Source organism: Dromiciops gliroides, chromosome 3 (genome assembly GCF_019393635.1).
Source record: "Dromiciops gliroides isolate mDroGli1 chromosome 3, mDroGli1.pri, whole genome shotgun sequence".
In the NCBI taxonomy this organism is placed as follows: Eukaryota; Metazoa; Chordata; class Mammalia; order Microbiotheria; family Microbiotheriidae; genus Dromiciops; species Dromiciops gliroides.
The window spans coordinates 480,831,643-480,843,125 of NC_057863.1; the positions used below are offsets into that span (position 1 = coordinate 480,831,643).

The 11,483-nt window shown below is 42.7% G+C and overlaps 1 protein-coding gene across 1 annotated transcript; it reads left to right on the plus strand.

The window, feature by feature from the left end:
• Positions 1-284: 284 nt before the first annotated feature.
• URAD (ureidoimidazoline (2-oxo-4-hydroxy-4-carboxy-5-) decarboxylase) lies at positions 285-10,812 on the plus strand. Its single transcript, XM_043997176.1, has 2 exons — positions 285-547; positions 10,454-10,812. The coding sequence occupies exons 1-2, from the start codon at positions 373-375 to the stop codon at positions 10,804-10,806; spliced, it is 528 nt and encodes a 175-aa protein (XP_043853111.1). The 5' UTR covers positions 285-372; the 3' UTR covers positions 10,807-10,812.
• The last annotated feature ends 671 nt before the right edge of the window (positions 10,813-11,483 follow it).

The following is an 11,483-nucleotide window of genomic DNA, read 5'->3' on the forward strand; positions in this document are numbered from 1 at the left end:
GAGGCCAGATTTGAACTCAGATCTCTCTGAATCCAGGGCTGGTGCTTTAGCCACTGTGCCACCTAGCTACCCCCTGATATGTGTAATTCAAATACTTTGAATGACAGAGCTCAAAGATTACAAATAGTCAATGTTTAGCTGTACATATCTCCTCTGCCTGACTTTACCTCTTGCTGGTGTTTGTTCATTACACAATATTTCTGCTTCACCTTCACCTGAGGGCATTTAAAACATGCCAAGCTGGTAGTCCATGGAAACAAGTTTTTTACTTGCATATTCAGTAAATCTAACCAAGCTAACTCTGAGAGTGACACTCATTCTTTCTCGGGCTCCCTGGTGAGACTTTGCTGGTTTTCCTGCAGAAAGTGAGGCATGGATATCCAGATGGTCAATTCCATGAACTTTGGGGAGTTTGTTGATGTTTTGGGGAATATCATAGAGAAATGCCCCTTGATTGCGGCAGCCATCTGGTCCCAGCGCCCATTCACAGACTTGGCTGATTTAGAGAAGCATGTGTTTGACTTTATTGAAGCCCTTCCACAATCAGGTAAGTTTCTGTTAGACTGTTAGTCACTTTGGCTTCAAATGTTTTTATCCCTTTTTTAAAAGTTAAAATGTATTTGTCTTAAAGTTGAATAAATTTCTCTTGAGGCTTCCAAATGTGCAAAGTGCTGTACATGGTGTGGAATTACATGTAGTTTATAGTCTGAGGTCAAGTGGCTCTCAGATATTTGAGATAAGCATTTATAAGAATAGGGGAGCAGCAGCTGCCTTCCCTCTATGACTGCATGGACTGAAGGCTGCTGTCTGGTTCTGTCATTCAATTCTAGGGTTAAAGGTCAGGCTCAAGTACTTCATTCCCTCTTCCACAAAATGATCTTACTGGGAAAGTCTTGAGAGCAAGAGAAGAGCAAGCTCAGGGTAAGATTCTCTCAAGAGCCCAGAGGAAAAGAACAAGACTGATCTTTTCATTGAACTGGGCTGGGCTGGGCTGAGCAGGGTAATGAGAGAGAGTTAATTTAGATCCACTCTTCTCACCAGAGGGCCTGGTGGAAGGAGATGAAGATCTTATGGGACCTAGTGGAAAATAGATGGGGAAAATAAAACACACTTCAGAGAAGAAAGAAGGAGGCCAGAGTCCTTGTGACTTGGACAGTGGCATAGGCACCTGGTCTATGCTATATATTTCAGGAGCCATTTCCCTACTCTTTATTCCATCCCTTCTCCATCTTTAGGGAAGGTTGAAATGAATAAAGAGGTGGTTGGGGAAAGGAAAAGTCTAACCCTAACCACAGAGGCTTCCAAGTAATGCTCTCAGCTTACAGAAGAGTCTTGCTTTTTATCAAAGGGCAAAGCATATACACACATGCATGTGCATGCGTGTATGTATGTACGTGTGTATGATTCCCAAGGCTTCATTTTTGTCAGCCAAGGGTGGCTCTGTTAAATAATAACTCCAGTATTAACTTAATGTGGCAGCTGGGTGGCACAGTGGATAGAACACAGGGCTTGGGAATCAGGAAGACTTATTTCATGAGTTCAAATCTGGTCTTACACACTTACTAGCTATATGACCCTGGGCAAGTCACTTAACCCCCAAAATGATCACAAAGAGTCAGACATGACTGAAAACCAACTAAACAACTTTAATTTAATAGAGCTTTGTAGGATTTGGGGGGTGGGGTGAGGCAATTGGGGTTAAGTGACTTGCCCAGGGTCACACAGCTAGTTAAGTATTAAGTGTCTGAGGCCGGATTTGAACTCAGGTACTCCTGACTCCAGGGCCAGTACTCTATCCACTGCGCCATCTAGCTGCCCCAGAGATTAGCCCTAATCATCGAGGAGGCTAAGCGATCTTCCCAGGTCAGGTAGCTTTTATATGCCAAAGGAAGGAGTTAAACCCAGGTCTTTCTGCCTCCAAAATGAACCCTCTCCTAACTATACCATGTGGCTTCTCAGATGTGGAAGCAACCCGACTACATCAGTCACACCATTGACAACCAGGGTTAATCTGGCTGGTCTAGCTCACTAGGTCAGTGTTCTCTTCTTCTGTCTACACCCCATTTAGTGTCAAAGGATGTCTGTGTAATAGTAGAACCTTCCTTGGAGAATGTCCTTTGGTCAAGGGTTCACAAATAGCTGTGTTCCCCAGCCGGACTTAGTTCCAAGGTCCAAGAGGGAGATGGTACTGATATTCCTATTTTACAGACAAGGAACCTATGGCTCAGAGATATTTAGCTACTTATCCACCACACTCCTCTGTTTTGAACACAGGTTACTTGATTCAAAGTCCAATGTTCTTTTGCTAATGGTGGGCTAACTCTGGATTTGGAGTCAGAGAACCTGGGTTCAAATCCTGTTTCTGCTACTTGCTACTTGTAGGACCTTAGGCAAATTATATCACTTTTCTGGGCTTTACTTTATAGGTCAACCCCTGACTCAATAAGCTCCAATGGCTCCCTATTACCTCCAAGATAAAATAAAAATTGCTGTTTGGCATTCAAAGCTTTTCACAAACGAGTTCCCTTCCCTCTCCCTCAACCCCATTGCTCCCTCTCTGTCCCCCACCTTTCTAGTCTTTGAACACTCTACATTCCAGACATTGGCCTTCTGGATACTCCATAAACAAGACACACTATGTCTCCCCTCCAGGCATTGCTTCTAGCTGTCCCCTATGCCTGAAATGCTCTCCCTCCTCCATTCCAACTACTGATCTCCCTGGTTTCCTTTTAGTTCCAATTAAAATCTCACTTCCTACAGGAAGCCTTCCTCAGCCCCTCTTAATTGTAGTGACTTCCCTCTGTTAATTATCTCCTTTTTGTACTGCATATGTCTTTCTTTGTATATATTTGTTTACATGTTATCTCCCCCATTAGATTATAAACACCTTGAGGGCTGAGATGGTCTTTTGCCTCTTTTAGTATCTCCAGAATTTAGCACAGTGCCTGACAAGTACTAGCTGCTTACTTAATGTTTCTTGAACAGAAATGAGTTGAATTGAATGTGTAAAATGAAGGGAAGAATTAAATTGCTCTCATGTGTCTTCCAGCTCTAAATCTTTGTATGATTCTTGCTGTCAAGGGGTATTGTGAAATTGGGGCAGGGCTAGGAAAAGAATTAATGTTAATTCATCCCACAAAGACAAAAACCAAAGGTTGGCAGAGCTGGGAAAATTTCAGAAATCAACTGGTCCAGTGCTGTCAAATTAAAATACAACCACTGGGGCAGCTAGGTGGCACAGTGGATAGAGCACCAGCCCTGGAGTCAGGAGTACCTGAGTTCAAATCCGGCCTCAGACACTTAACAATTACTAGCTGTGTGACCCTGGGCAAGTCACTTAACCCCAATTGCCTCATTCAAAAAAAAAAAAAAGAACTGAGTAAAAAAAAAATTACAAACCATCATACATACCATAAGGGTCCCTGCAGGTCACATATTGACTTAGAAAATCACAGATTAACATTATCTTTGTTCTATTGTATTTTAAAACTTTTATTAAATATTTACCAATAACCATATGTTTTATATCCCTGATATGGTCCAAATCCCTAATTTGACAGATGGAGAAATTGAGGTCCTGAGAAGTAAGAAAGACTTACTCAGGTCACATGACAAATTAGTGGCAAAAGCAGTACTAAAATCCAGGACTCCAAATTCTCATTCCAGTAATTTTTCCATTGTATCATTTTGTCTTTCTTTGCCATGGTCTAATGCAAAGAACAATGGCTTTAAAGTCATGAAATCTGAGTTCTAGTTCTCATGTAATAACTTGCATTTACATAGTACCTTAAGAATAAGCTCATTTGGGGCAGCTAGATGGTGCAGTGGATAAAGCACCAGCCCTGGACTCAGGAGGACCTGAGTTCAAATCTGGCCTCAGACACTTGACACTTACTAGCTGTGTGACCCTGGGCAAGTCACTTAACCCTCATTGCCCCACAAAAAACAAACAAAAAAGAATAAGCTCATTGATATCTTTTGTTTTTATATCGTCTTTATTTCCAAAAATATTCCACCTTTCCCCTAATCAGAGAGTAGTATCTTTAAACAAACAAACAAACAAATAAATAAAATGCAAAGAATTCAGCAAAATCAACCACCACATCAGTGCAGTCTAGCAGGACATGTAATGTTTCTCATCTATAGTCCTCTACTTCTACAAAGAAGAGTTGGTAATCATTATGATTATGCAGCATTCAGTTTCACTTTTCTATTTACTTCGTTGTACTCATTGTGTATGTTGTTTTTTCTCGTTCTGCTTACTTCATTTTGTATCAGTTCATGTAAGCCTTCTCATGCTTTTCTGTATTCTTTATTCCATTGTTTCTTTCAATGCAGTAATATTTCTCCATATTCATAACTCATAAAATGTTTAGCCATTCCTTACTTTATAGACATCTCCTTAGTTTCCAGTTCTTTGTTCTTACAAAAAGTGCTGGTGTGTGTGTGTGTGTGTGTGTGTGTGTGTGTGTGTGTGTGATCTGCATCTATCAGTAACCTATCTTTCTATCTTTAATTTCCTTGTAATATATACCTACCACTTTCTTAGCATAATTCAAATTGCTTTCTGGAATGATTCAGTTCACAATTCCACCAACAGCATATTAATGTATATGTTGTTGTTGCTGTTTACAACTCTTCTAACACTGACTATTCCCCTCTTTTGTCAGTTTTGCCAGTTTGAAGGGTATGAAGTGAAGCCTCAGAGTAGTTTTGACTTGCGTTCTCTTATTACAACATCAAACAATAAAAGGGAGTCTCAGCTCTGGTAAAGTTGAAGATTTATTTATTCTTTCAATGAAAATGTAGTGAGCACTGATTGTATATAGTACTATATTAGAAGGCAAGGGGAAGCAAAGACTGGGATAATATAATTATGAAATTTAGAGCTAGAAGTAACTTTATGGAACATCTGTTCTATATTCTTCTTTTATCAGATGTGAACAGCCCTTGCCCTCAATGAATTTACAATCCTATGGTGGGAAATAAGATATGTACACCAATTACTCTAATACTAGATGGGATATGGGAAGTTCCTTAAGAATAATGTCAATAAAGTGCCATAGGAATTCAAGGGAGGAGGGAAGTTCCCGGTTGGGTGATCAAAGAAGACTGGGACTTAAAAGGTACATAGAGTTCTGATGGTGGGGGAGGGGACTTCAGGCACAGAACTGACAAAGGACAAGAATTTTCAGGCAGTAATGAGTTTCCAGTTTAGTTGGAACCTAGAGAGCCTTGAATATCAGGCTAAGGAGTTTGGATTGATTTTGATAGACAATAAATATTGTTTGGAATATTCATAAAAATGTATCCTATAATAACTAAAGCTGTATCTGTGTGAATATATTCACACAATGTGTATGTGTATATATGCACATACATATACATATCTAAACAGGCACACACACATATATATCACCAGAGAAACTCTAAATACATCAATTTTTCATGTATTTGACTGAAATGTTCTTGAAAGCAAGGGAGAAAAAAACCCTCTATAATTGAGTGACTGGAAACCTGAAGTGAAGGCTAAAAATTCAGTTTCTAAGGGAAATCGAAAGGCTGGTTATATTTGCTTAAGCTGTATTGAGTAATAGCCAGTAGGTGGCAGGCCAGGATCAATGTTGGTCAATAGTGGTTTCTAAGTACTTGAGCTCAGAACCAAACTAACCTATAACTTGCCAACATTAACGATAGCAACAACTAACATTTATATAACACTATGTACCAGGTACTGTGCTAATAAAAGGTTAAAGTTATACAGGGCTTGGTAAATTTACAAAGCCTTTTAAGCACCTTATCTTTTTTTTTTTTCAGGGCAATGAGGGTTACCCAGGGTCACCCAGCTAGTAAGTGTCAAGTGTCTGAGGCTGGATTTGAACTCAGGTCTTCCTGAATCCAGGGCCAGTGCTTTATTCAATGTCCCACCTAGCTGCCCCCAGAGTCGACTTTCTCAAGAGCTAGTGGGTTCCCCCTCCTTGGAAGTCTTTAAGAAAGGGCTGGATGACCATTAGTTGAATGTTATCCTAAGGATTCCTTTCATGTATGGATTGAACTGGTTGCCCAGTTGAGGTCCCTTCCAGTTCTAAATTCTGTGATTTTGTGAAGGAAATTACATTTAAGCTTGGAAGGATGGGTAGGAATTTGTTAGGTGGAAATGAGGAAGATGGAATTGGTACACTTGAAGGGAGAAGGGAGGGAATGAGCAAAGGAAGAGAGACCAAGATGTTCTACATAAGGAGTTATAACCCTGGGTCACACCAACTTCCCAGAGCCTGTTTTTAGTTCTCTTGTGCCTATTTGGATTTATTGCCACTTCCTCTGTTAGCATCGCCATTAGGATTCAGGACTTTCCAGGACTTGAGGATGAGATGGGGTAATGGTGAGGCTTCTGAGGCAGGTCATGAAGATTTAGACATTTATACAGAAATAAGAATGTATTCTTGGGTTGTCTTGGGGAATGTCTTGCTTCACTGGTATCCACAAAAGGGTACCAGATCTAAAGAATCCCAGTAGGGTGAGTGAGTACCTGTGGCAGGTTTATAGGAGGATGTTAGAGACAGATAGGGAGGTTAGCTATGGACAGGTTGATGTCTGAATCTTTGAAAAGAGTACCCACCTAATGAAACTTCCTATCCATGTAATAAGTATAGTAAAATGATTTATGGGAGATGCTAGGTCTGTTTCCTCCTCTAGGAGCTGGAGTTGAACTAGTATATGCTTGCCACAGTTTTCCCATGGGCCCTTATACTTCCAATGTCCTTCTTTATCCCACCCCCATTCCTCACTCCTATCTCTTCTGTGCCCTTCTCATCTTTCTTTTGTTGGCCATGAGTTATTCTATAGTTCCTATCACTCATCTCCTTCACCTGCCTGCTTATTTGAAAAGTTAAAGTTCTTCTTCTTCTTCTTCTTCTTCTTCTTCTTCTTCTTCTTCTTCTTCTTCTTCTTCTTCTTCTTCTTCTTCTTCCTCTTCCTGCTCCTCCTCCTCCTCATTTAATCCCCTCTAATTGCTCTGTGAAATCTCCCTTTTCTCTCGGCATTTTCTCTGCTGCCCCTTCAGATATTTCCCCTGCTACTGTCCTACCTAGTTCTAACACGAGTGCTCTCTTTTCTTCAAGCAACTTAAAGGGGTTCTGGCTTGGGAGCAACTGACTCCCAAAAGAGAGGGAAAGAGTCCTAGAGATTTCCCTTCCTCTAAACACTTCTTCCAGACTATAAATGATACTAGATTGAGAGTCAATAGACTGGATTTTAGTCCTAGCTCTGGTAATAACTGTGTACGATCTTGGGAAAAATATTCTCTGTGGACCTCAGTTTCCTCATCTATAAAAATAAAGGAATTGAGCTCAATAATCTCTAAGGTCCCTTTTCAACATTAACTCAGTGATTCTATGATCCTCTGACTGCATCACACTAAAGTCTGATCCCACTTCTGCCAATAACTTGGGAAGCAGTACAGTGGGGAAGAGCATTGGTTTTGGAATTAAAGGACCTGTGTTGAAATTCTTGGTGTCAATGCCCCTATATATAAAATAAGGCTGTGCTACATAATTTCTAAACACCCTTTAAGTTCTAGTACTCTGTGATTTAGTCAGGCTACCTCTCAAGATCTTTTTAGCCCCTGGAAACTCAGAAACAGGTGATTGCCTCCTTTCTCCACTCTAGCCCCCAGGCATTGCTGCCACCAGATGTTTGGCAGAAGGGCAGGCTAAAGTGGTGACTGCCATCTGTTTGAGTTCGTGACAGCCAACTGGAGCTAGGGAATGAAAGTGGAGTTAAGTGCCAAAAGGACGGACTTAAAAGGATACACAAATATATCCTTTTATACATACATATGTGTATGTATGTGCATATGTGTATACACACACATATATATCTCAGATGAACACATTTTGAACCCTTGATAAATATTAACAAGGGGATATATTAACTAGTACAAGAGGGGATCAAGAAAAGGAAGGAAATATATGAAGGGATGGAGGAAGCAAAACCAAAGTAGGATTTGAGAAAAAGGGATCCCCAAATAAGGGGTTTTCCACCACTGACACCCTTAAAGACCAATAGACCAACCTAACACTTGAAGGGCAAGAAATAAGAAGGGAGGGGAAAGGGAAGAAATGAAGGGGATTTATTCTGTTCAATCATTGTATTCTACCTCATACAGAGGAAAGTGGGGCTCCTCAAGAGCCCTATTATCTAGAGGTACCTATGACTAGAATCCTTCTGAGAGAGGCTGCTCCCCAAAAGTTTCGAGTATCCTGTTTCTTGCCTTCTCAATGGATGAACACGGAGCAGTTGGAAGGAAGGAGATGATTTGGAACTGAAAATAAAAAGAAAATTTCCAAAAAGAAAAAGTTCCCGAAACTTTGGGAGGCCAAATCCCTTCCATTACACGGAAGTATGCTCAATCTTCAACCAGGGTAAGCTAGATTCAGAAACGGCTGGCTGTGCAGCACCATTGAGTGCTCAGCTGAGATTCATTGCTTCATCTAGCCCCCACATTCAAGGACAGCAAAGTCTGGTTCAGATAAACCCAGTACTTCACACAGTGGTTGATAGCAGGCGCTACCTAGACATTTTGTATTTCCCACATTGTGCTTTGTCCCAAACGGGACGGAGAACATCAAATGGTGGGGACGAGCCTCCCACTCAATATGAATTTATACTGCTTTCTTAGTAATGTGTTCTTGAGCAGGTTGTGACTAAACAGTGAAAGGGATAGGGATAGGAAAGGCAGCCAGCTACCTAAAGGGAAACACGTGGGAGGAAGCGCGCTCAAAGAAGGGTGTCTTTATTATTGTGCTATAAATACACATATTTTAAGGCCCCCAAATTGAGAGTGCCATGGGAGGCACTCTTGAGTCCTCTTGAGTCACAATGAAATTCCAGAATTTGGGGGGATGGGGTGTGTGCAGTTTTCAAACCCTGCCTGAGTAAAACGCAAGTCTACGAATAAAAGTTTGTAAACAGAACCTTATTTTTAAATGCACGAATGAAGCCATCTGTTTAAAGGGATACTTTAGTCACCCCGTTTAAGTGAATAATCCTCTTGCAAATCCTTCCACTTTTGCCTTTAAAAAAACCCCAAAACTTCTCTTTGCTAACCTAGTCCGCTCCTCTCCCCACTCCGTTTTGCATAAATGAGGCAGCCCGTATTAACAACAGCAAAAATGATGCTGTTAATGCTCTTTCATCCTAAACGTTCCTCATTTTTTTCCACCTCCTTCTCTACAGATTTTTAATTTGAGAGCAGAAAAAAATGCCAGGGATTTTGTGCCGCTGTTCTAGCTGAAGGATACCCCAGGTTCCCTAAACTTAAAGAAGAGGAGGAAATAAACTGAACTGTTCTGTTCTCTGTTCTGTCGGTCCATTACGTTCTAACGTATTCAACCCAACTCCACTTGCCTAGTCAAATGCTTCTTATATTCTTTTTTCCAGGAGGTTACAAACTGAGTCACGGAGCCACCAAAGGGCCAAACCAGTTGCCTCGGGGCATGAAAAATTACTGCTATTTCACTTCTATTGATTCTAACCCTTAAAAGATCGGGACAATTTGCTCCCAGTGAAGCCTGAGCCAGGGATATCTTTGGAAAGAGCGGGCATGGCCAAAGGACTAGGGTGCAGTTCTGGGAGGAGGGAAGCGGGCCGTAGTTCAAAGGGACGTGGAATTAAAGCTGGAAACAGGTTTCATTGCAGTTAATCATCTGCATTGCCCTTTGGCTGTCTGATTCTAGAAACAGAGACCTGCCACTTGGGATCACAGGTTCCTGGGGTGTTTATTTGCCAAGGGGAATAGAGGCCCCATGTTTGATCAGATACCTCAAGATGGTACGCCGAGGTCAGGCTTTATCCCAGGCCCCAGTCCGCTTGGAACAGAGTTAAATCCAATCTGATTCTGGAGTATGGACTCTTCTGTACCGAGATCAAAGCCCACCTCCCCACCAGCACCACCACCTTGGTCCCCAACCTCCCTCAATCACCCCCTATGAAGAGGCTTTGAAAAGGTCTAACGTGTTCAGAACTTCTTATCTAGTCTCTGCTCCTAGGCAAGCCATAAATTCCGGGTCCTCTTTCCCTGGCAGTTCCGCCTGAAGGTCTCAGAGGACTCTAGTACAGCCCTCTCCACCCCCACCCCACCCCCACAACGCTCACGTCTTATAGCAGACTCCCCCCTTCCCCGGAGCGAACTGAAACCGCTGGAGGAAGGAAGATCTGGGATGTTTTAAGAGATAGGAGCATCCGTTACCGAAAGTGTTCCCTCTTCACAATCCCAGGACACCCTTCTACTGAGCTCCTCCCCACCCCCAGCTCCATCCCTCATCCCTTCCTCCCCTCCAGTCTCAGTCAACTCTTCCCTAATAGATGCCCCGGGGAAGCAGATTAAAGCCAGAGTCTAGCGGGAGCCGTGCGCTGGCGGACGCAGCTGATTCGGGGCCTGTGTGTCTTTCAGGGAAAGAAGGGATCCTGAGGTGCCACCCAGACTTAGCGGGCCGGGAGCTGCAGCAGGGAACGCTGACCCCGGAGTCCCAGCGGGAGCAGAGAGGGGCGGGCCTGAGCAACCTGGCCCTGGAGGAGAGACGCAGGCTGGCTCAGCTCAACTGCGAGTACAGGGCGCGCTTTGGCTTCCCCTTCGTGATCGCGGCGCGGCTCAGCGACAAGGCCACTGTGATGAAGGAGCTGGAGCGCCGACTGCACAACCAGCCGGCCCAGGAGCTGCGCGCTGCACTGGACGAGGTGCGCAAAATCTGCCACCTCCGGCTGAAGGACATCCTGCGGTCTCCCGAGGACCCGGCCAAATTGTAGAACCCTAGGGGGGGCGGGAGTAAGAGGGGGTGAAGGGGGGCGGTGACAGTGGGAGGGCGGGCATTGGAGGAGCCTAACTTCAAGTTGGAAAAGAACAACCCTCATCATCAGGAGAATAATGTGCCTCGCCTAGGTGTCTATTCAAAAACAGGAGGCGAACTCACAGGTGGTGGAGGTCTGCACAAGCATGAACTGAATTAGGCAATCGAGGCAACTAGCCAGACGTGTCCAGGTCTCCAATTCAATGGATCACAGTATCTTGAAATTTAGGTGGGCTTTCCACGGAATTAACCAGTTTATTAATAATGCGTGGAGATGAGAAGCAGAATGATGTAGTAGAGGGCTGGCCTTCAGAGTCAAGAAGACGTCAGATGAAGTCTCAAACACCTCTCTACACAGTCCTGACTGTGTGACCCTGGGCGAGTCACTTAACCTCTCTATAAGACTATAAATTGAAGAGTAATTGCTGATCTGCATTTATAGACAGATTTCTCTCACTGGGAGTTCTCTACATCAATGAAATTAAAAGACTGGATAATTTTTTTAATGACCAGAAATAGTTATATAGTTCCTTTAATAAAAAGCACTTTCCTTAACAAAAACCATCCAAAAAACCCCAAACAAACAAACATGCAAGGTAGGTGGTAAACATTTGTTTAAAAAAAAAAACCACAGAT